Here is a 25,567-nt window from a genome sequence, read left to right as displayed (position 1 = left end):
ACTCACATGTATAAGAGGTAAACACTTAGCAAAGAAAGAGTGGAATAGTAATAGAATAATACAGAATAATAAAAAAAAATAGAAATTAAGCATGCCATTGTAATATAAAAGTGCCTGAAATAAGCAAAAAGTAGGTTAGTATTCTGCGAATTAAGACTAACAGTGTATTGTGTTATTTGGGAATGATGAAATCATGCTGATCAAAAATGAAAGAAAAAAAAAACCAGTATATTATTTTATGCTGCACGTACTTGTTCCTTATAAAGTATCTCATTGCAACAAATGGAATCACAGAAGAGTGTTCCTTCCATGATATTAATGTCACAGATAACAAATATATTCCTCAGAAAGAGATACAAGGTGATAGGAGAAGTCTGACATATAACCTCGAAACGTAACCTACAAAACAAAAAGGCAAAAGAATGGTAAAAGCAAGATAGCAATGCGCTGAAATTACATTACACAAAAATGCAATCTTTAATAGTAGAAAGATAGGCAAAATGGATTGCTGTAGCTGCTGCTGGAAATGAGACACACAAAAAACTGAAAAAAAAAATTGCTTCATACTTCTATCTTAAAAACAAATAAAAGGAATAAAGTTCCTTTTCAAATTGCCCTCATTCTACTATACTAAAGTATCTTTTCCTTAGTAGGTTCATCTGATACAGTGAAGCTTAGTTTGAATTTCCTTTGGAAACTTGGGACACCACAGCTCACTTACCATGTTATCTTCTGTACTGACAACGATGGGTGAAGTTGTAAAGAACCCTTCTGATATTAATAACAGACTCCTTTTCATCACTGAGGCCTGTATCACAAGTCTCAAAATGCTATTTTTTTCCTTCTGCCTTTTAATTTTTTTTTCTTTTGGACTATTTTCTTCTTCCCTAGGAGGAGGAGTGTATTTGTCCTTCTTATTTTGGGGCTTTTTTTTTCCTCTTTGTTGCTGTTGTTCTGTTACTTATTACAGCAACAATTCTATCATTTTGAAGTATAAGATTCAGATTTCTACTTCTCCTTGACTGCACTTCCTAAAAGAGACTGGAACTCAAAAAGGGATAACAAATAGACATATTCCCATACTTGACATTGACAAGACATCAACAGAATTTCTGTCTGGAAACAGGAGTCTTCCTTTCCTTCCAGCTCCCTCTACTGTCTCCTTATGCTCTCTGTGCTGTCAAGCTAGTCCAGTTAATTTCCTACCTACCAAGGAGTAAAACTGAAACTGTCTCGTTTCAGGTCCCATAATGTAACTTTGAGACTCTCTCCTGCTGTAAAAATCATAAAATAATAATATAATATGTCCTAACTTAAATATCAGAAAAGCAAAATTCCTGACCTTTTTTTTTTTTTCATTTAAATTTGCTCCTTGTTTGAACGGAGTTTAATTTAAATGTTACTTCTATAACAGTATGTGCTTAAAAGTAAAAATAAAATAAAATAAAATAAAATAAAATAAAATAAAATAAAATAAAATAAAATAAAATAAAATAAAATAAAATAAAATAAAATAAAATAAAATAAAATGGAGAAAGTGATTAGTAAAAAAATAAGTAATGAAAAACAAGAATAAAAAAGTCATAGTCACCAGACGGCATTCCTGCATCATTCCCAGACCATGGACAGATTTAAGGCATAGATACAGCCATGACATAGGATATCTAGTGATTAACAGTCTGAGACAAACAGTCCATGGGCTGTCTGTAAACCCCCGATGGCATGTAACATTGAGACTTTCATGTCAAACTGTATGGCAGGTATCAGACACATTGATGGCATCGATGAACACAGAAGATATTTACCAGAAATATGATTGAACCCCACATAACTAGTACACATAGATGCATTACCTGTAATACTACTTAAGCACATACAAACTTACACTATCAGCTCACATTCAAACAGCAGAGAAAACTGTGGGCTCTTATGCAAGTTTAACAAAACAATACAGAAAAACTCTCCGTATTTATTACATGTCTCACAACAGCTGATTATTGGTTATTCTGTCTACAAGGTAGAAGTGAAAGTATTAGGACCAAACTGCTACAAAATTGCCCTAATATCTATTTCTTGGAACTAAGATCCATGTTTCACAGAACTGTTAAAAACATATGCAGCAAGGATGCTTTCTGTTATGATACTTTCAGAACTAAGGCAGTCTGCTAAAACTGAAACTCAGAAGCTGCAAGACTACTTATCTCCTACAGCAGGCTGCCAAAGCTCTCCTAATGAAAGAATTAGTCTTAGAAGAATTCAACACAAGCAAAGAGGATTATTTGCAATCAGATACGTTGATGTTAATTTATTATTAAATTACAAGCAGCTGACCAACATTATAAAGAATTACTTTTTACTACTGTATTTCATATCTACCATTTCATACAAGTCTCTTTTTTCTAACCAGAAATTAATTAAGTTTTGATTTGTTTTTGCATTTTTATCTAAAGGATTGCAGTGAGTTTAACCACAGTATTTCCAGCCCGGCTTTGCTATCACAACAAATCCATATTATGGCTAAACATTTGAAATACATATCTTTTACAGAATAGTTTTGTGCTTTTCTTTTTCTTTTTTCTCTTTTTTTTTTAATGTCTCTTCTAAAGTACAGAGGTATATTTAAAAAAATATTAGAACATTTATATAATCAGCTCAAAATAAAATTAGCAACCATTTACCCATTCTGGGTGGTGTTCCAAGAAAATTATGAATCATTTCTGAGCACTACTGCTTCCTTTATTGGAACTGAAATCAAGAACCCAGTTAATATTACATACTTCACATAGAATAATTCACTTTATGGTATGAATAGCCACTTTATAAATATTTCCCAATTATCTAGAGTAATAAAACAACCGCTATAAAGACTTAGGTGTGTAAATGCTACCATTTCCATAAATAACAAAAACCCTCCTCTAATTACACAACACTGTATCTTTACAGCACATTTCACACCTTTTTTGTAGAATGTTTTTCATATGAGAAGGCTGAACAGAATTTCACACCCTGGTACACTTCAAAATAAAAATATGCACATCTATAATTAACTATTATTTTAATTTTGATTTCACCAGTTACCTCTTTTCAGATATAGTCAAAGTACTTCTTGCAGAAATAACAGCTGCATTGGTGGGCAGTGCAGAAGAATTTGAAACAAAATAATCCCACATCGGTGAAAATGCTCCTTTGGCTAACATGTAGTTGCCAGTCTGATAGGCTGCCTGTCAGAAAACACATATATTTATGCAACTTTTTACAGAAATATATATATATACACATTAGATTTCCTTTTATATACTAACTGCTAATTAAAACTAATTGACTGAGTTTCTGTGGTCTTCAGATAAGCAAATATGATTACAGGAAAAAGAAAGGTTTTAAAACTCTCTTCCTTCAACATTTGAGCTTACAATAGCTGTAAGAATATTCTGATGTATTTGAAAAAAATAAATGTAGTAGCCATCTGATTATGCTAATAATAGTTTCTCTTCAGAAGTAGCATCAGGTAAGGCAAAAACGTTTCTTAGCTGTTAACCAAGGATTTAATATTCCTTTGTGAAATACTTAACATATATTATATATCATATATATATTATTTCATCTAGACTCATTTTACCTTTGTTACTACTGCAGAATGTTGAAATTCTGTTTTCTACTTTTGGGAGGAGCATATTGAGTTATGGCTAGAAATCTTAGAGTTACCAAAGAACAGTAACTACAACCATGTTAAAGCTTATTACCAAACATTCTAACCCCACCTGAGTTAGATAAGCTCGAACAATAGTAGCAGAAAGCGGTGGATATGCGAGGATCGGCCTAGTTGTTTCCCCAGTCGCATTGCCAATAAGTTTTCCATCAGAAGAATATGCTGCAACAGCAAATATGTATTCCTCATTGGGATCTAAGTCTTGTATTTCCAATAGGCTTTTTCCATCAGCTGGTATCTATGAATAAAAATATTTCCTGGTTACATCCTAAGAGTATGTCAAAAACAAAACTCAAACTCTACGCTTTTGTCCTTAAATAATTTATTTAATGTTCTTGGATACAATCAAAATCAGCATATAATTTCCACACAATGCTGAACTCTTAAAAACAATGGGAAAACAATGAAACGAGAGTAGGCAAAGTATCAATTCTCTATGAAATGCAATTTGGTTGTACAAAGAACATATCCTAAAAGTTAATTACAAAGGCCCTTTTTCCAAGAGATTGCTAAATATAAAAATTACATATCTCTCGATATAAACTACATATAGTTTTCCAAATTTACACTGTGAGTGTGCATGCTTGCAGAGTTCACACTGGAGATGTTCTTGACCTGTGCTGTACTTCCAGCAAAAATGCATGTGGCTCTCCTCCTTACATGCCACATACGTATAATAGAAAAGGGCAGAGGATGGTTCAGGTTCTCTAACACATGAACATAGAGGTCAACCATGTCACAACACATGGATTATTGAAGGAGTTATATTACCTTGTTGCCAGAATTAAGAAAGACATATTCTTACTATGGAGAAATAGCTGGTAGATGATAGAAAATTTACCAACATGTTAGAAGTTTATATTTATCTTTTTCTGACTTCCTGAAAACAGAATAATATCCAAAGTACACTATAAATACATCATAAAAATTCATTTGCTTTTCTATTTCTTATCTCTCTCTCAAAGAAAACAAAACACACACATACATCCCCCCCCCCCCCCCAAAAAAAAAAAAAAGTTATTACAGAAATGACAGAGAATTCTCTAACACGAAGCTCTTGAAAGCATTTAATTCCTTATTCATCAAAGGTTTCCAGAATATATCATGCCTTCCACCTAGCAAAGTTCCAGTATCATAAAAAATATTCAAACTGTTTGTCAAAGACTTGGCTCGTTACCTAATTTTAAAAAGACATAAATACATACACTTATAACAGATGCATGTAGAGTGGTCTTTTTTCTTGTAGTTTTTGTTTGTTTGCTGTGTTGGTTGGTTACTTGGTTTTTAAGGATTAGAGAATGACCTGAATGGATTTGAGCTCTGTCTTACCTCTTCTCCAGCATTTGGAAGTTTGTTGTGATTTAATCTTACTTTCTGATTATTTTCTCCTGCTACACAGCCCAAAATAGTGTACCATGCAACCTTTAAAGAAAATGAAGACATAATGAGCTGTTTTAAAAACAATTATACTATAGTGATGATGAAAGCAGGTAACTCCATTTTTCTGTCTCCTACTTTGTTCTATCCTATACCTCAAACACATCCCAAAGTATAAACTCAATAAGTCACCTTGCTGATGTAAATTAAAGAACCCTTATTTCATTTTTGCAATGGTTTTCTTCTAAAATTGGCATGTCATTCTGATTCAGCAAATCACTTGAGGAAAAATCCTTACAAGAAGGCAACAGAAATTCACACACAAACCTAGTAATATTTTCAAAAATGTCCATGTTCTTAATTTATATTGAAATAAATGCTTTTTCCATGTCATTGAGTTGCTGATAATCTCATTTGGTATACCAGTCTAAGTTCTATAATATATTTAATCAAGAGAGAATGTGAGCATGTATACCTTGATCAGGTGTGCCCATTGAAATCAAACATTATCATTTTGATGCAGCCCCACAGAACTGGGCAGATGGATTACAGTAACTTCTTTTACAGCAAACTTCTATTAGGTTGTACTAAATCAATTTGTTCTCAGTAGACCTCAGGTGGGACTGATGAGATCATTTATCAATATAAAAAATTTCTGAACAATTGGAACATTCATTTTTCTTGTGTTACATGTAATTTGTCTTGTAACAAATCCTGACTGTGTTTTCAAAATTTCATATTGAAGTAGAGGAAATTATTTTCAGAAAACAAGTAGAGATACTTGGACTTCCAGTACAAGATTTATATATGTTTCACTTAATACTAGGTGTCCATTTTCAGTTAATAAGCTTATCATTTAAAAATCTGCTTTTCATGTTTTCTTAACAGCTACATATCTTTTGGAAAAAATAATAATAATAATAATCATAGAATAATGGGCTCAAATTATAAGAATAATAATCGCATAGCACCATCTAGTGGCTCAATGCATTGCATTCAATGCCCTGTATCGAAATAAAAGCTTTAACAGTAGCTAACAAAGAACACCAAGACGTATAGGAAAACCTATTTTTAATTTTATGTGCATTAGGAATAAAAATGAAAGACTTTTTCCTAATCATTTTGTTTGTAATTTGCTTACAAAGCAGCAATTAAATTGCAAGTTATAAAACAACTATTCGTAGAATCATCCTTCAATTACAATTTAGTTTTCTATTGGTTTTATACATGCTACAAAGCACGCTATTATTTTACAGTAGCTTGCAAAATCACTATGAAAATTTCTCTTTTGGGAAAACTGCAACTAGTGGAATTTTCATATATTACCCTGTTTGGGTATTCTGGGCATATGAAGGAGATCAGCATGATTCAGAACAGTCAGCACGAATTTACAAAGGGCAAATCATTGCAGACCACCATCATTGGTCTCTAGGACAAAATGGCTGGATTTACAGGTGAGATAGAGGAGGGAAGAGGAGTAGCTGGCCTTTACCAGGACCTTAGCAAGGCTTTCGGCAGTCTTCTATTATTCTTATGATGAAGTAGGATGACATGGGTGTATGGAAAGATAAATGGGTAAAAATAACAGTTGAAGATCAGAATTGGAGTAGTTGTTAAGCAGTCATACTTAGGAAATTAAGGAAAAAGATTACCTCTAGGTAGAACTTGTTAGTCTACATTTAAATACTACAGCCAGGTTCCCTCCTGCCCCCACCATTCTGGCAAGAAAGATGTTAAAAAACTAACTTTGGTGATTATAACAGAGGGCCGGCAAGACGGTTGAGAGATAGAGAATTAGCCCTGCCGGAAGAGTCTGGGAGAGCTGGGCTTATTCAGCCCAGAGAAGAGATGACCTCAGTGGATCTGTCTAAAGTCACTGAATGCTTGCAAGAAGGTTAAGATGCAGTCAGGCTTTTCACAGTAGTGCATGGTAAGATAATGAAAAATATCAGTCCTAAATTGAAGCAAGAGAGTTTATCATAAGTAAAAAAATTTCCCCGTGAACAGGCTGACCACAGAAGCTGTGCAGTGTCCATCCAGGGATATTTTTCAGAATGGACTTGACAAAGCCCAGCAAAATGGTCTAATTTCACAGATGACTCTCTTTTGAGCAAAAGTTTGGACTAGAGAACTCTCCAAAGATACCTTCTGGTCTGAGTTGTTCTGACTCTACACATATGATAGGAGGTAGATTTTCTACCTGAGTTATGGCACATTAGCACTTTATTAAGAGAGCTTTGACTGTGATACTTCCTTGCAACACATGATACAACAGTCTTCCTTCTCTTCAGAGAGTGATTAGGCATATGTCAATCCCCAGAAAAAGACTGAACTTCTGACAATTATAATAAATGAGAATTATAAAGCAGAAAAACCGCAGATGATATGTGAGATAAAGAAAGTTCAGTGTAAATGTGAAGATCAAAACAGTGAGTCATGACTGAGTCACAGGATATAAAAAATGCATACTTAATTAAGTCAGGGTAACATAATCTTCTCGAGACTAACAGAGAAAACTGTGATAGTGCAGCACTGCTGAAACAACTTTTTCTCTCATGCATTATTTAATATATTTCTTCCACGGTCATTATGAAAAACATTACCTGAACATCTGAGGAGAATGAGGCTGGTTTAAATGTCATGGAGCAATGTGATCTAGAAAGTAATATAGGAGGAGGAGGAATCTTGCTTTTTTTCTTGCCGCTCTTAAATTCTTTGAGACTGTGATACAATGCACTTTGTTCAGCTTCAACTTGTTCAATTAAAGTTAGTGCCTCCTATGATTTAAATTAAAACAAAAGGCAAACATTGTTAAAACAACAGTTAGCAGACGTAATAAATTGTTTTCAGAAGAAATCTTATCAGAAAAAAAAAATCACTGCTACATAGAGAAGTTTTTTCAAACTTGCATATTCTCTTAGGTCTTAAATTAGTATGAATGGTATGTTGTGCATGACTTACATATGCAGATTAATTTTACACTGTACAATAAAGTGAATGCAGAGTTATGTCTGAAAGAGGCAGGGATGAGGCATCTCCAATTTTGAAAGAATCTACAGAAAGAAAGTCAGTTACAACTAATGATGATTATCAGCTTAAGGTGAAGAGTGATTAGCTCCAAGATATAAAAAAAGATAAACAACTTTGCTTTAGGAGAGAGCTGAGGACCTACCTGTGGCATTTTTGAAGACTTGCCTTCTAGAAAGAAAAGAAATAATGAAAAGGGAGGAGGCTGCGGTCATGAAATAATTAGGGCTATGCCAGTCCTCTTGGTTAGCCAGAGATAGCTGAAAGCTGACTGATGGTCCTAATTGCCATCATAATCTATTAGCAGTACTTCAGAAATGTGTGTACCTCCTGCATAAAGCAATTACATGGCTTACGGGGTACGTTTTTTCTTAACTGAACCAAATGCCAAACTGGTAGCTTTCTTTACTTTGTATCATCACAATAAAAGAAATATTGCTTCAAAAACTAATATTAAGAACTTGCTACATTTATATCTTTACTTGTAGTACCTGTTCAGTGCAAATCAAAAAGGTCAGTTGAGATAAAGATATCAAGGAAGTCTTGGACAAATTACATTTCTTTGGGAGAAATACAACATGTTCTTATAATTAGAGTTTTTATTCATACATTTATAGCACTGTCCACACACTGAACAAAAAGTTCAGGCTGAATTGACACTGGATGATGAACTGACAAGGAAAATCCCAAGTTACTGGTTATTCAGTCAGAGCCCCATAAACTTGCACCTTAACAGTTCCTTACTTCTGTCCTCAGAAATTGATAAAGTCATAAGAACAGCCATACTGCTACTGGTCAACTTCGTCTTGTACCTCATCTCCACAAAATGATCAAAAACTAAACTTATAGCAAAATGGGAAGTTAAAATTTAATACAGTCTTAATCAGATCACATAGAACCACGGAATGGTTTGGGTTGGAAGGAACCAGTAAGGTCATCTAGTTCCAACCCTTCTGCTACAGGCAGGGACATCCAGTCTGGCCTCAAATGCTTCCACAGATGTAGCATCCACAAACTCACTGGGTAACCTGTTCCAGTGCCTCACCACCCTCACAGTAAAGAGTTTGTTCCTAATATCTAATCTAACTCTTCCAGTTTAAAACCATTTCCCCTCATCCTGTCACTACATGCCCTTATAAAAAGTCCCTCCCCACCTGTCCTGTAGGACTCCTTCAGGTACTGGAAGGCCACTACAAGGTCCCTGCAGAGCTTTCTCTTCTCTAGGCTGAAGAGCTCCAGCTCTCCTCATAAGGGAGACGCTCCAGCCCTCTGACTATCTTTGTGGCTCTCCTCTTAGCCTGCTCCAACAGCTCAATGGCCTACTTGCGTTGGGTGCCCCAGAACTGGACACAGAATTGTAGGTGGGTTCTCATAAGAGCAGAGTAGAGGGGCAGAATCATCTCCCTCGACCTGACGGTTATGTTTATCTTGATGTAACCTAGGATACAGTTGGCCACCTGGGCTGAAAGCACAGACTGACAGCTTATATTGGGTCTTCAATCTACCTACATCCTCAAACCCTTTTCCCCAGGGGAAGCACAGATCAGTCCCCTTACTTCTCCCCACCCTCTCCACTTTCAGATTTCAACCCTAGTGGGAAATATCTAAGGAAGAATATAACATAAACAAGAAATCACACAACCAGTCAACTTCTGGAAGAACTCCATTGCTTGCTTAAAAATAATACTTCTTCATGGCAAACTGTGCTATGATAGAAATTTTAATTAAAAGGATTATAGAATCATTCTTCCCTGAGGACATAATTCTTATTAGGGCAATCCACGCTATCCCAGTCTGAACAGAGATAGTGCTGGGACTGCAAGAGGCCCTGCATGACCTCTCCATCATTAACTGAAGAACAGGAGGCAATCAATGTGGCAGTGCTACAAGAGGAGAAAGAATAATCTTATGATTGAGGAAGGTTCTGGCACAGACCTGCCCCCTGGCAGTAGCTTGATCATGTTTATTCAGTTTAGAGCTGGACAACAAGAACTGTTAGTGTATCCAAATCTGTAAAGACTTGCATATCCAAGTAGCCATACAGGACAGAAAGGAAGGATAAAACAACAGAAGGGAATCAAACAAAATAAAAGACACATAGCTATTTAAGTAGTTAAACAGTGTGATGTGGATGAGCATACGCATACTACTAAGAAGTCTCCATACCTGTCCAGTGGTTTGATAAATGGTAAGAGGTTTATCTATGTTTTCACAATAAATAAACAGCAGAAAGAATATTTTTCTGTTTTGCAACAAAAGTAAGGTTTCATATCATATTGTTAAAAACATCAGAAGATACAAGTGATTCTCTGTAAAGCTCTTGGATGTTCAACAATAAAAAGGCAATAATGTGTATACAGAAGCATAGAAACAAAAACATAAATTTGCTGTTTGTGAAGTGAGTACTCTCTGCCTCAAGAAGGAAAAGGAATAGAGTGCATCACAGTAAAATTATCTAAAATCACCATGTTAAATTTGTCAAAAATTAACCTAATGTTTTCTGGTAACCAGATGCAAACGTATAATTTTACCTATTCCCTTCTCTGTAAAGAGTGCATAGAACCAAAACATAAGGAAGGTCAACAAAAGGCCTATGCAAACACTTGTTTGGGGTAACTATACATTTCTTGGGAATTGCTTCTAAGTCTTCATTGGTGGCAACAGTTACAACTTTCATAATATACTGATATATCTGATATTCTTGCTAATTTTAGTGTGTCTTTTCTGATGCAGTTTTTGCACTCAAATCAATTTAGCACGTTCTAAACTTGTAGCACTTGAAAGAAAAACACTTTCTTGTAACTTCTTGTTTAATATACTTCTTCATGTATTATATAACTGAATATTTCAGATATGCATTGTAGAGGCTATAGACAAATTTTGTGCCCTACTGATGAATAGTCAATTTTCATGGATAGATATGGGTTAAAAAAGTCACAAAGGTCACATAGCGGAAAGACTTCCACTGATTTCAGAAGACCTTGAAGGGAACCCACGTACAGTCTACCTTTAACCTCCATAAATTCCAAAACCTCTAAATTTAGATAAATTTAGATAAATAAAATGTTTTTTTTAAATGTTTAAATAAAATGAATGTCATCATCACCAGACACAGTAATCTTAAAAAAAAAAAAAAAAAATCCAGATTTTTTAGAAAATAAGAATGTTGAAGGTTGCAGTGGGAAGAACTTCATGACATTTTGGCAAGGAAAAGGTGATGAAGTGTAGAAAATAGCAAAACCTAGGTAATCAAGTGTAGAAATAAAAGTCATCCCTTTCAGATTTCCTGTAACCTGCACATATGCACAAAATTTGAAGATATCCTCTCTCCTACTTTAAGTCTCTTTATTTCTTCATCACAATGACGCTTCTCAAGGAAAAAACAAAAGTTGCCAAAAACACTCATTGTTCTTTGAGTTCCTTCAATTTTTCTTCTGTTTGTAAGAAGGGGTAATTCAAGGCATAATTCTACAGAGCATGGAAAATTGAGATATTGCAGGTGATATTACCTTCAGTAGCTGCCTTTGGGAAGAAGTACTTAAGTCTTTAGGGAACACCTGTACAGCTTTTTCCATCAAAAAGATTGCTCTTGATAACTTATTCTTCTTTATTTTTCCCATTATATCTGCCTCTGTAAAATAGATATTTGTAAAACAGCAGTAATAATTTATTATACTCCTAAAATCTTAATTAATAGGCCTTACCTGTTAAATAATGGGAATCTTCAGTATTCTTCACTTGATACTTGCTAGACTTAAGACTTCTTCCATCCTTTTGAACACCTATACAGAAAGCAAATCCTGAGTAATTAATTCTAATAGTACCATTGAAAAGATTTCAGTAAGGAGGGTTAACATATAGCTCTATAGAAAAGCTCTGTTTCACCATGTGCTCTTTATGTTGGATCAAGAACTTATTGGAAAGACCATGCCAGTAACCCTGTCCCTCCCTTATACTCTGGCAACTTGAGTAGTTATGCCAATATCACACAAAAGTAAAGATCTTTTCTGGTTGTGAAGTGCAGTTCACAAGGGAACTCTTTTGTGTCAAGTTAATAATAACTTCAATTTAAAAAAAATATAAAAAAATTACAGGAATGGAAGACAAAGTAACACTATTTGCAGGAGGCAGTTGGCAGGAGTTGGGTATCTGCTGCAGAGATAAGAACAAATTCATAGGAGTAGACACTGAGATTACAAAGAGAACAGAAAAGGGCCATGAAGATGATCAGAGGGCTGCAACATTGCTCCTATGCAGAAAGGCTGAGGGAGCTGTTCTTGCTTTAGCTTAGAGAAGGCTCTGAAGAGATTTCATTGCAACCTTCATCACTTGAGGGGAGCTTATAAGAAGGAGGGAAATTGACCTTTCAAACAGGCAGACAGTAATAGGACAAGGGGGGGTGGCTTTAAACAAAAAGATGAGAAAATTAGATTAGATTTTTGGAGGAAATTCTTTACTCAGAGGACGGTGAGGTACTGGCACAGGCTGCCAGAGTAGCTGTGGATGCCCCATTACTGGAGGTGTTCAAGGTCAGGTTGGATGGGACACTGGGCAGCTTGATCTGGCAAGTGGCAGCCCTGTCCATGGCCAGGAGTTGGAACTGGATGATCTTCAAGTGTCTCTTCCAACCTGAGCCATCTTGAGATTCTATTATTCCACAATTCTATGAAAGTACCCAAGTATAATCCTCCAGAGAAAATTTTCTAAATTGCAGAAAAAAGAACTCCTGCACAGTGTCCTTATTGACACTGTGACTGAAAATATACTGTAACTGGAAAAATAACAAAACAAGCCAACCAAACCAAAAAAGAACCCTCTATAGGAATCAAATCTAGTAGTTGCTAGCAAAGTTTAACTCCCTTCAGATGACTATAGATTAGAGATAAACATGTGGTAAACTGAAATTCTTACAAATAAGGTATCCTATTTCTGTCAGCATAGGACACGCCAATTGCCCTATATTGGCTCCTCATTGGAAAGTAGATACTCCATTATTTATTAGTATTGCGAAATGTATTAACAGAGGACTGCAATCAAGCTATGATTATCATTTAGCTTTACTGCAGCTTACCTTGTGTCAGTTTAAGAATTTTCACAGCTATTCGATGTTGAGCCTGAATGAGCTCCAAGTGTAAATCCATTAAAAAATGATTTCCTGTTCTTGTCCTATCACTACTCCATTCCAAGTCAGAACTCAAATTCTGGACATGTGAGCCCATCTAGTAAACAGAAAATGCTAAATAAGCAAACGCAAGCTTATTTCAAATTTTTTCTACATTTATCTTGATGTTTGTACTATTATTTCAGCAAGCTGACAAATACTTTGAAATTATTCATAGCTGTAGTATGCAATCATAAAAGAGAACACACAAGGACAATGTCTAGACAGAGAAGAGCATGGATAATGGATAAGGAGTATGCAAAAACTAATAATCAATAGGATATAGGGTTAATAATAAACAAGAAACTGTAGAAGACTTTGGTTTCTTTTGTTACCAAACCATGAAACAAAGATTGAGTTGGCATAGAATGACAAAATTTAGAAAATCTAGATTCCTTCCCACAACCAAAATTACATTTAGTAACGAAGATCTGCAAACAATACAGATGAAAATGATTTATTTTCTGCAATATAGGAGAAAGTAGCAAATTATATCTGTCTCCAAACGAAAAGAGCAAAACCTAGAAGAGTTTGTAGTTTATTATTGTATGAGAAAATGTTATGCCTCCCACACAATGATTTATTCTTTCTACCCTCATCTTACAGGAGACCAGAAGATGAAGTTCATTTGATAATACAAAGATTTCTAAGTAGAAAATAGGAGTTTTGTGACCAAAAAGTCCCATATATTATTTCTATAGTTAGTTGCAATACAGCTTTGTGTAGGATTTACCTTTGTACAGCAGCTGTCAAATATTGACTTTCCATCTTGTTGAAAGGTCATTAAGCGAGATTTGTTCATTTCATTAATTGTTTTTTCAAGATATTCATAAGCAAGCTGCAGTTGTTCTGTAGGACTTCTCTGAGATGAACACAAAACTTTAATTAATTCAGAATTTTCCCTAAGCTCTTGAAAAGAAATTTGCTACATCACAGAATCTATTTCAGAGCGGAATGAAACTGAACTTAGAGAACTGAGTTTACAAATAGCATTTTCAGAAGTCATTTCATAAAGTTTCATTAGGTATACATAATACTGATAAAATTTCTGAATCCTCATACCAGTTCTTTTACTGTGTTTTATTAAGAAATTGTGGCTTTTTGGTTTGACATTTCAGCACAGTGCTGAGCACTGAACAGACTGAACAAAACAAGGGTGTTCCACCTGCTCCACACCAAACTTACAAAGCAAACTATCAAAAGCACAACTTTAAATATTTCCCCAAATAACGCAAAAAATGTATGATGCTACTAATAAGTGTTATTAAACATTTAAAAGCAGGTACTAAGCATTGGCAGGAGAGAGTGGAAATCAAGATGATCATGCTGCTAAAAACATTTCAAATAAAATTTCACTCATATTACTGTTTATTATAAAAGATGACACAAATATTTATGAATTTTATTTCATTTTAATAAATCTTTGCTTATTCTTCCTCTTCAATAGTATCATTGTATTAATCGTTTCAACATTATAAAATTTAAAATAAGATGTTATAAAGATGCTACTAGGGGAAATAAGCATTCTTATGCTATTCAAAAACATTGTACAAGGGAAAATATATTAGGCATTACCTTTAATATTTCAGGAAAGTCACAGGTTTCATCTTCAGAGAGAATTACACTTCTTTTTCCTTTTATTATAGAAAAAAAAAATCAGAAGTAAAAACGAAAATCTCAACTTGAGTACTGTTGGATTAAATTTACCACTAATTTAAGAGCTTGGCAATTCACTTCTTCTGTGCTTGACCATTAATTATACTCTTGAAAGGTTTTGAGAGTTTAAACACCACTGTTACCTATGTGCAATTACAATAATTTAGTATATGATTATTGAGTAAAGTAGTATTTTTCAGTACAATTTTCATAGTAACATTAGATCCAAGCAATGAAAATTGGACTCATTCCATACCTCCTCTCACTATGGTATGATCCACATTGGTATTTTATCTTTAAATCAATCCAAATCTATTTTTATTTAATTCACAACAGTTTTTTAATGAACATAGAACTTTTTGATGATTTCTAAACATGTAAGTTCATATCTTTATGATAATGAGAATTACATCTTCCTTTCCTACTTATTAATAAATAAGTTTGACTGGCTTTTCATCAGCCTGTGTTGTGCAACAGTTCCCAACAGTTCAGTCTTTTTCCCTCCAAAAAAAGACATATATAAACTAAGTGAAAAAGAGTAATATGCTGCAAAGATAATTCATCAGTTTCCATCTGAATTGTATGATTTTCATGACATTAACAGAAAACAATACCTATTTGACCTTATAGTAGAAGTGTCCCATTATTTTATTTCCAAAACAAACAAAATGTACTGTCACTCTCTTCTGTTCCTAGATATGCTTTAAGAATCTTTAACATCTAGTCTCTAAATAAGTTGTAAATTAATTATGATAAAAATATAGTTCATAGTACAGGATCCTTCATCAACAGTAACAGAAAAGTTTTAAAGTATATAGATATATTCACATTCTACATCATTAGTAAGGTCTTTTTAGGAAATCTGTTTAAATTCCAATACAAAAAACAAGATTTGTGTAGACAAGATCCAAATTAATGACATAATAAAAGCAAAACCTTCAGTATGACCTCAGTATTTCCCTCTTTTGTTTGTTGTGTCACTAGTTAAACAGCAGTTCAACTCCCCAAATGAGCCGCAGCACATGCTGCCTTCTATCTAGTCAATATCCAAAGAGCATAAGAATAACCCAAAGCTACTAAGAAGGGTCTTAGAGAAATGTAAAAAGAACTGTGCAGAAGATGACTCTTAAAATATGTGATTCAAAATGGGAATATTTCAGAACTGGAAATGTAGGAAGATGTAAATCCTTTGAAAAGCAGGTTTCATTAGTTCTAGCTATTCATGAAGCTGCATTTACAAAATTGCATCATACTGTTCTAAACAATCATTTTTTTGTTGAAAGCTTTACCTGCATTTTTCTTAGATTTAATTGAGGAATCAGCCATACTTTCCAGTATTGCAGTGAGACATAAGGTTATCTCTGCTACCATTACAACATCAGTGTCTGCTACATTACTTTGCAGAATTACTTCATTTATTATCCAGAGTACACGAACCCACTAAAAAAGGAGGGAATAAAAACAGGATCAAGATATAATTAAAACATTTTTAAGATATTTATATATTAGAGGCAGGTAGGGTTTTGCACTCAACATTGTTTAAAGACATTCATAAACCTGAACACAACTTCTACTTGACATCTATTCTTTAGTGCTACCAGACAAAGAAACAAACCACTAAAACATCAGAAACACTTTAAAAAATTTAGAAAGTTATTACTTATTATTATTCTATAAAGGGAAAATATTATGAACATTCATACTTAGCATGGTAAGCGTTGCAGCAAATATGATCTGCCACTTAGTTATCTCCGTATCTTCCCACTTAACCAATGTAAAAGATACCTCAGTGTTTCTGTTGTACACATACAGGACTTTAACTGTAAGCTCCCTTCTGGTGAATCTATCAATAATTTTTTTAGAAATCAACTGGCCTACTGCCAGACAAAGGGTTACTTTAATGTGAAAAGGTTGAGATATTTGGATATGGCATATGAGAGCACAGTTTGTTCAGAGTGTACATACAATTCACATTCTCAGTGAATGTGATTTATCTGAATTTTACCATAAGAAAATGCACTTAGTCTAGAGACCAGTATTTTTTCTTGGCTTTACTATAACAGATGACATTTGTATTAAGAGAAACACATTATAATAAAGGAGTACTTTGGAAGCTTTGTGTTTGTGGTTATATTTAAAGTAGCCACTTCCATTCGTCTGGATTAACTGAAGTCCTGTTTTACACTTCTGCCACAAAAAGCTGAGGACATCAAAAAGAATTTCTTTGTCAGGTAGGATATTCTGGAAATTAAAAAAAAAAAAAAAGAACACAATTGTAAAAACAGATCTGCATGCACTGTACATAAACACTTTTAAAAGTTTTCAAAGTAAGTAAATAACCATGATCATATTTATCTGTATGATTAGAAGAGACAACATTTTGAAAGCTTAAGAAATATTTTTTAAAGTAGTTTCTGGTCACCCAGATTTTCTTCTGCTGACAATATGTGTGGTTTTAGAAGCTTATTATTAGTATTATCATTTCCCTCTTTATTGGCAAGCTTTTAAAAGTCATACCAAGCAAACAGTGAGATGAAAAATACAAGGAAGAAACAAGGAAATTAACAGTCACTGAAACATTATAATAGTCAATACATTTTTGGAAAACCATAATGTAATTTAACTGTTACATTATCCTGGGGAATTTTTTTATTGGAGTATTTATATATTTGCAGAAGGTCAAAATCAGTAGGTTTTTATTTTGTATCGACAGAGTACTTCCACAGGTTTTTGGTTCACTGAACAGAACACTGAAGAATAATTTAACTAAAAAAAAGGGTTGCAGTGGAACAGCTGATAGAAATGTTAAAACCTATCTCTATCTTATGAGAGAATAAAGAATAAATTCAAAACTCCATTCAGTTAACCTTCTAAATAGCACAGTTAATAAGGCAAAAGAGCATGTACATACCATGTCAGTTCCAAATGGACTGAATACCTGTTAAATTTTGGTAGCCTGATTACATTTAATAAATAAACTTTTTTTAAAAATCCCAATAGATCACATTTTAGGGGCTTAAATTTTTCATTTTTACTATTTCTCTTTTATAGTTTGTTAATGCCCCTGATTCCTTTGGTCTTAAATTACATATATTCATTACAGATTAAGTGAGTAATTAATAAGACACGTTTCTAATCTTGTTATACCTGCTTAGATGCAGAGACACAGGAAAACGCAGTTGTTGCCAAAACGATAAGATCACGAGAAGGCTCTTCATTCTTTAAGGAACCTGTTACATTCAGTGTTTATACAAAGGAGAGAAAAGGAAACAGAAGACATTATTTCTGGATACAGACCTATATTCAAAAACATTCAGAGAAGAAACTTACAAAGTTATACCAGCAGATAACGTGGTATGAGAAAAAATAAATATGAAGAAGACGGATATTACTAAGTTAATTCCCTTACTGTGTAAAACAAACACTACTATTTTTGGAAATAAAATTCCTCAAGATTTTGCATTTTTTGGAATTTCACTGAATTAAATTATTTTCTTTGATAAGTTTTTTCTTGCTTCAGTGGCAAGGATTTTAAAATAAACAAAGTAAAACAATGGGCAAAAGAAAGTCTGCTTCATGTTTTTCCTGAAAACCTGTTCAAAAATATCCATTCATTTTACATATTTGCATATAACAAGATGCATCTCAAATAGAGGTCAGGTCATTTCATGTGAGAGAAACAGTATGAAGACAGGTTTTGGCAAATGACAACTGGGCAAAAGTCAGTAGGTGGCAGTTATCAATTGCTGGCTTTTGTGTTTGTTTGTTTGTTTCACCGAATACTGCATGCAACATATTATAAAGCTTTTAATCAATGAACAATATTTCTTGCCACAAAAATATCTGAAATGCAAACAGAGCCATAACCAAAAACACTCACTTCTTCTTATCTGAACACTGCTCTTCTTAATAGAAACACGAGGAGTGCGATTGATCCTGGTACTGCTTTCACTAACAGAAAAACCATGCCTAAATTTTCTTGGAAATAGGAATGGTCGCATTGAGGTAAGAAGTTTGAGTTCCAGTTCTGCCTTCTTCCATCTTGGGTCATTCTGAGCCTAATTGACAGAAACAACCAGTAGAAATTTGTCTTAAAATTTGCAAATCAAATATTGTTCCTCGTGGGAATAGACTAAATAAAGAATGTCTAAATAAATAATAATAATAATATAAATAATAAAATAATAATAATAATAAATAATAAAAATCATGGTTACCTGAAGAAAATTAGTAACAAATTCAATAGCAGGATCAAACACATCCCACTCTTCATAGTTGAAAGCTAATTTTACAAACTTCACAGCAGCCTCTCCAGACACTCTCTTTTCTCCTATAATGATGACAAAACATTTTAATATTTAATACTTTACATATATATATATTCAGAAGTTTAATTTAAGCAATAATTTGGTGTTTATAAATACAAAGGTAAAACTGTTTTTGTACATTCATCATAATCCTGAAAGATTTCTTAATAACTCTACAATGCAATGAAGAGGTTTTTTGCCATAGTATCTACACTTGCATACTACTATAATGATGTATTCACAGTGTCCTGCTTCACTATGAAGAGGCTTTATTCATTGATATTGATTTGACTGTGTAGAGGGCATCAAGGATTTAGTCCTTTCTAATGCAGAAAGAGATTAAATCTGGATATGTTCTCAAGGCAACCCTCCTCACCAGCAATTCACTTAAAAAGCAATGCATAGAAACAGGAACAACTTCTTACAAGACAGCTGAGCATTTCTCACTGCAGTGTCAGAAAACATATAATGTATACAGAGAGAGTCTATTTTTCTCCACTCTCCAAGTTTATCCTAAGTACAGACAAGTGTAAGAGTGATTTCCTGATCATGGGAACTCTAGGAAAGTGGCTTAGCTAGTATCTTCAGTAGTGTTATACTATCCTAAGGAAGTGCCACAATTGTTTTATCACCTGGGCAAATGGACACACAGAGGAAAAAATATACCAACTTCATAATAGAGAGCTGCTATGTTCTAAAACAGCACACTGATTTATTGTAGGATCTCAAGAAGCTTACAGCAGTCCTAACGTTGCCACATCCCACTTCCCTTTTGCAAAAATATACCAGAACATCGCTGTAGAGGCTGGCCTTTAAATGGCTTAGGGACATTAACATATCTGAACAATACATAATCACCACACTGTAAATATATTTCTATATGTTAAATAGGTAGCATTTGTTTCAAGGAAATTGTTACCATTTCTGTAAATAATTCATTTTGAATGCCTTGGCATTATATATATAAAATTCACCTGAAAAGGACAGTGTCTTGCAATACCTTCATGCACATACATGCAACTAATATGGAAATGAATTCTGCTCACCAAGCATTAGTGCAGCTGCTGGGTACAGCATCCTCTCAAAATTCAGAGCTAGTTTACCTGTTAGTATCAGCTGCAGAAGAGTTGATGATGCATCAATTATACCAAATTTATCAGTGCAGTCATCACCTTGAACATCAGTACTGCTCACTCCACCTTTAAAACAGACAATTCATTACACTGCTTTATACTGTATTTGACCTGCTATATGCCAATTAGCCAACAGTCATACAAAGTAAATATGATACTGAAGTGCATTTAATTTCTCTAGATAATTTTATTAACAGAATTTCTTTATACCTATAGCTATGCTCAGTCTATAGCATAGCAAAGATGGTTTGGAAGGAATCAATGAGTCGAAAGCTTTTCTCAAGTTTTAAATCTAACTTTGAGTGAACTTAAAAATAAAAAAAAACATAAATCACTGTGGTGGGTTGACCTTGGCTGTCTGTCACATTGCCACCAAGCTGCTCTTCCATTTCCTCTCCTTGTTAAAATATTTGCCTTCAGGCAAGCTTTTTCTTTCACAGCAAGGAAAAACTAAGAAAATGGAAGTCTGTGCTCCTCACCAACACTCTTGGTTCTTTATGCTATTACCTGAGAGGATTTCCAGGCCTGCAAGTAAAAGCTCTGAAATCACATCACAGATTTCAGGTTCATCGGGAACAGGTGGAGTAGGGTGCAGCACGCGCCTACTGCTATCAGACAGAGCTTCCAGGATGGCAAGGAACTGAGCTGCAGTACCATCAAACATTTCCGTCAGCAGCCGTTCAGTAGTGGTGCGAGGCCCTGACGACTGTGCAGGAAAAAGCAATGTGAGTCTTGTAATATCTAAAGCCATTCTCATAAAAAAGCAGGACTTCTTTTGAAACAGTTCTCTTTCAGAAAGAACATATTTAAAACATTATAAAATATATGGTAAAAAATATTGTTTTTACAAATTTTGTGTTTCAGAGGCATAGCAAAGCCACATGCTAAGTGAGTACAGTACTTAGTAAGTTCTATATTTTCTTTGCAATCACACAATTCTCCATACTATTTCCCTTAGAAAACACGAGAGTAGAAATTATGAGTGAAAGAGGTCACACAGTTCAAAGCCATCCAGATCTCTCCTTATAACGATACAAACGGGACCATTAAAAATCAAGTTCTACATACTTCACAGAAAATCAGGGAAACATTTCTCTGCACTGCAGAGAAAGCACTACCTTCACTGACTAGCACATTTGCAAGCAGCATAACACAAAATACAGTACAGAACACACAAGCAATATGTTTTCATTATCGATAATTAGGAAATTAGAGATCTACACAAGAAAACATTCAAAAATTTATTTCAATATTCTTTCCACATAATTATTAATTTTCCTAACTAAACTGTTACCAGACACAACGTAAATCAGAAACACAGTGCTTGAAAAAGTTGCTTATTACTCCAGCAACATTCCAGTTCAATTTATTTGGCACTTCCCCACATAAAAACACCTCTGAATGGTTTCCAGGCACATTTCACTAGACAAAAGTTTGGAATTTCCTTCTCACTTTGCTGCAGTAGCATCTTATATTTTTGCTTCCAAATGAACGCTTAAAGAAAAGCTGAGATGTTTATCTGATGAAAATAAAACTGATCTGTTCGATATCAGGCAGTATTCTAAGTATTAAAGCTGGCAGGCTGTTTTCATTTCCAAATAAGCTTATATTGCAAGTGAACCTCATCAATAATATTTGTCTTTTCCAAAGAAAGAGGAACTATTTTGATGCTGTAAAAAGCACACAAAGCAAACATAGAAAGGCATTTAATACCGGATATTAATGGAGATGATCCTTGAAACCACTTCTATGTACATCAAGGACAAGAAAATCATTAGGAGTAACTAGCATAGAATCACCAAGGGGAAGTCATGCTTGACCAATTTCATAAACTTCTGTGATAAAATGACTCATCTAGTAAACAAGGTGAGAGCGGTGATTATTGTCTAGCTAGTCTTCAGTAGGACCTTTCACACTGTCTCCCATAAGATACTCATTAACAAGTTGTTGTTGCAGGGGCTGGGTAAGCAGACAGTGAAATGGATTGTAAATGGGCTGAACAGCCAGGCCAGAGGGTGCTGATGAGTGGCATAAAGTCTACTCGGAGGACAGTTAGTAGAAGTGTACTCCAGAGATCATTGCTGGGTCCATTTTGGCTTATCCATTAATCTTCATTAATGATTCTAATGATGGGACAGAGTTTAGCAACAGTAGGTTTGCAGATGACACATGAAAGGGAGGTGTAGCTGATATACGAGAGGGTTGTGCTGGCATCCAGGGGGACCTCAGCAGGCTGGAGAAATGGGCTGACAGGAGTTTGGTGAGGAGCAACCTCATACAGAAGCAGAAATATATGTTGGAGGCCACCCAGCTGGAAAGCAAGTTGGCAGAAAATGATCTAGGGGTTCTGGTGGACATCAGATTGAAGCTAAGTCAACAAAGTACCCTTGCTGCTAAGGCAGTGGCACAGGCTGCCCACCTCCTTGGAGATCTTCAAAAGCCACCTGGACATGGGCCTGGGCACCCTGTTCTAGGTTTGTCAGTGCTTGAATGGAGGGTTAGACAAAGGTGAACCCCAGCCATTCTGGGATTCTGACATCCTCCTAACAAAATAACTACAAAATAAATTTTCAACACTTCTTGTTTTCTTTCCACTAAATCTTTGTAACAGTGTTTGAAGCTAGCTATACAAAACTACAGAAAGTTATTCAATATATTGCACTATCATATTCAACATTTCTGTGGATTCGTTTTCATCAAATCCATCTAGGAATCAGATCTATTCAAGTTGAAAGCAACATATTTCACATATATTCTAGGGCAGGCTGATCTCAAACTGCAGGTTTCATTTAAATACTTTTTTTATTTTTAAAGATGCAGAGCAGAATGGTAAGTAATCTACAAGTAGTAGAATTTCACATAACGATAGCTCTTTCATGTTTAGAAAACAAGCATTGTATTAATGGAAAAGAATCTTAAAAGTGAAAGTTAAATAGAACTAAATAGATATGACATGCCTGTTTCGATTTTCAAGCTGATCTAAGTGTAAAAATAATTTGCACTGCACACATTCTAGAAGGAAGAGTGTTAATTCTTTGCTAATTCCAGAATTATGTGCTTTACAACATGCTGGAATGAGCTCTAAATGTAAGTGCTCTACCTGTTATACTATATATTCTATAAATAACAGAGGAAATTGTTTTTAAAGTCAGAACATCAAGCAAAAATAAATATCCTACATTTTCATATTTACTTGACACAATAAATCTACAAAATATTCTCAAATAATTATAGAAGAGTGCTTTCAGATTTTACAACACATAAGAAATCTTCTAAAACTACTAAACGTACAGAAACACGTATGAAAATTCAGTATTATTGCTTCTTGCATAAATTCATGAAAACTGTCAGAGAACATTCTAGAAGCAAAAGAATTTTGGTGGAGGAACAGAACAATTTCTAACAATGTGTTGTTAATGTCAGGTGTTCAATCAGAAACTGCAGAGCAAAATTAATTACTGAAGATTCTTCCACTGTATGGAGACCAGATACGTGAGGCTCCTCCTGTGTGACAGACATAGTACTATTGTGAATGCCTGATGAACTAACAATAAGAGAGTATGCTGGGTTCCCAATACCCTGACTGTTGAGCAAAACTCTTAAATGATCACCATTCGGTAGTACTTAAGTCTTCTGGAATCAGTTGACTTTAAGAAAGTTAACCAGCATCTTCTTATGTGCAGACCACACATACTTGAACATGTTGAGGTTTGGGCCCCATTTTGGATAACAGGAAATTTCTATTAAGTGAAGTCTGCAACAAAACAATTGTGCTGTCCACACAATAATTCAGTATCAATTCTGATTTAAGTCAGTGATTCAAAACTGAGGTATCAGACAATCTTCTGTGAAGCTTAAATGAATAAGTTATTGTAATGGTTTTGTAATTTTTTATGTAAAAATAAAAAGTGTTCAACATGATCAAATTGCATCTGTAGCACATCAGTATAACTTCATTATAACTTTTTATTAGCCATTAGCAGCATCAAATGAGCAACCTCAGTTACTCCTGATCAGCCTTTCTAATGTCAGCAGGCAATTTTCTTTTAATGAAAAAGAAGAGGAACAACACAATCACATACCTAAAATCATCACCTTAATATTTTATAATTCTTATGCCAGTGAATTACCTATCTTACGATGCTGGCTGTAAAGAACAAAAAGATAGAATGGTATTTAGGGGAAATTGTTACATCCTTAGATGACTACTTTGTATTCTGAATATCTTTCTCTAACTAACATCTCTAACATCTTTCAGAAAAGTGGACCTAATAAGCAGATTAGAAATAAATAAATAAAAATGAAAGCACTAAAACTTTTTTTTTCAAGGTATCCCTTCAAGAGAGTAATTGGGCATAGCAGGGCAAAAGCCCATACATTCAGTATAAATTTAAGCGAGATTTTTCTTGGTTTTATTGCTAAGGAAACAAAAAGGTACAAAAGACAGTATTTCTCACTGAACTGCCACATTTTCTCTTTTTCAAGTTTCTTCTGCATTTTAATGATAAATTGCATTCATTACAAAACGGAAAGATTATACTTCCTCTTTGTAAATAGCACCATATGCACTAAGCAGAACTGTATCACATACTCATCACCTGCGAAGAATAAGCAAAGAGAAGGATTATACAAAATGTTAAACTTACATTTTGTGATTCTTTCAAGCTAACTCTTAACTTAGTTCGCGACTGGCTTTTTGGCTTTCTTCTGGATTCATATACTGCTCTTTTGAAAATCATTACTGACATCTAGCAAAAGAAAAAAGCAAGTAACTATGTCATATGCCCCACACAGAGACTGTTTAGCTACTGTAGCTGTTAATAATTACTTGCAGAATTATACCTTTATAGTGGCCTCTCTAAAAATCTTTTCTGTTTCTGAACTTGTCTGCGAAGAACTGATATTTTCTAATTGCTTCAGTTCATCGATTTGAAGCAGACCACGACGAGCAAATACCTGTCCAAAGTACAAAAAAAAACCTGTGACTAGATTTTTCTTTTCTGTTTGCAGGTATGTAATTTTACAGTCACATCATACTTGAACTCAGGAAACTGCAAAGGAGTTCAGGAAAGTCAATAGAAAATAAGAAGAAAAATTTTGCAAGATATATTTCGTACATCTGTACTGGGGTTTGCCACTACTCAGTGATAGAAATCTGTATTATTAGAATGCAAAGTACTAATTTAATTGTCTACTCATT

At 34.3% G+C, this 25,567-nt stretch overlaps 1 protein-coding gene across 4 annotated transcripts in view; it reads right to left on the bottom strand.

Moving 5' to 3' along the window:
- CFAP54 (cilia and flagella associated protein 54) overlaps nt 1-25,567 on the bottom strand; it is a 99,253-nt gene that overhangs the window by 58,088 nt on the left and 15,598 nt on the right. For all 4 annotated transcript variants that reach the window (XR_014934236.1, XM_015858704.3, XM_085515145.1 and 1 more), the window contains exons 7-25: nt 25,210-25,323; nt 25,014-25,115; nt 20,875-21,073; nt 20,338-20,433; nt 19,145-19,257; nt 18,808-18,985; nt 18,075-18,157; nt 17,034-17,168; nt 16,217-16,367; nt 14,847-14,905; nt 14,005-14,133; nt 13,182-13,329; nt 11,815-11,892; nt 11,620-11,741; nt 7,687-7,860; nt 5,036-5,128; nt 3,759-3,944; nt 3,079-3,221; nt 252-399 (exon numbers count right to left, since the gene is read on the bottom strand). Coding sequence is in view for 3 of the 4 variants with exons in the window: in XM_015858704.3 (XP_015714190.3) it covers nt 252-399; nt 3,079-3,221; nt 3,759-3,944; nt 5,036-5,128; nt 7,687-7,860; nt 11,620-11,741; nt 11,815-11,892; nt 13,182-13,329; nt 14,005-14,133; nt 14,847-14,905; nt 16,217-16,367; nt 17,034-17,168; nt 18,075-18,157; nt 18,808-18,985; nt 19,145-19,257; nt 20,338-20,433; nt 20,875-21,073; nt 25,014-25,115; nt 25,210-25,323 (2,451 nt within the window). In the remaining variant the exon portion in view is untranslated. The remainder of the gene's footprint in view (nt 1-251; nt 400-3,078; nt 3,222-3,758; nt 3,945-5,035; nt 5,129-7,686; nt 7,861-11,619; nt 11,742-11,814; nt 11,893-13,181; nt 13,330-14,004; nt 14,134-14,846; nt 14,906-16,216; nt 16,368-17,033; nt 17,169-18,074; nt 18,158-18,807; nt 18,986-19,144; nt 19,258-20,337; nt 20,434-20,874; nt 21,074-25,013; nt 25,116-25,209; nt 25,324-25,567) is intronic.

This window comes from Coturnix japonica, chromosome 1, assembly GCF_054131305.1.
Source record: "Coturnix japonica strain WE chromosome 1, WE-NBRP24, whole genome shotgun sequence".
In the NCBI taxonomy this organism is placed as follows: Eukaryota; Metazoa; Chordata; class Aves; order Galliformes; family Phasianidae; genus Coturnix; species Coturnix japonica.
This window is presented reverse-complemented; position numbering and strand designations above follow the sequence as displayed.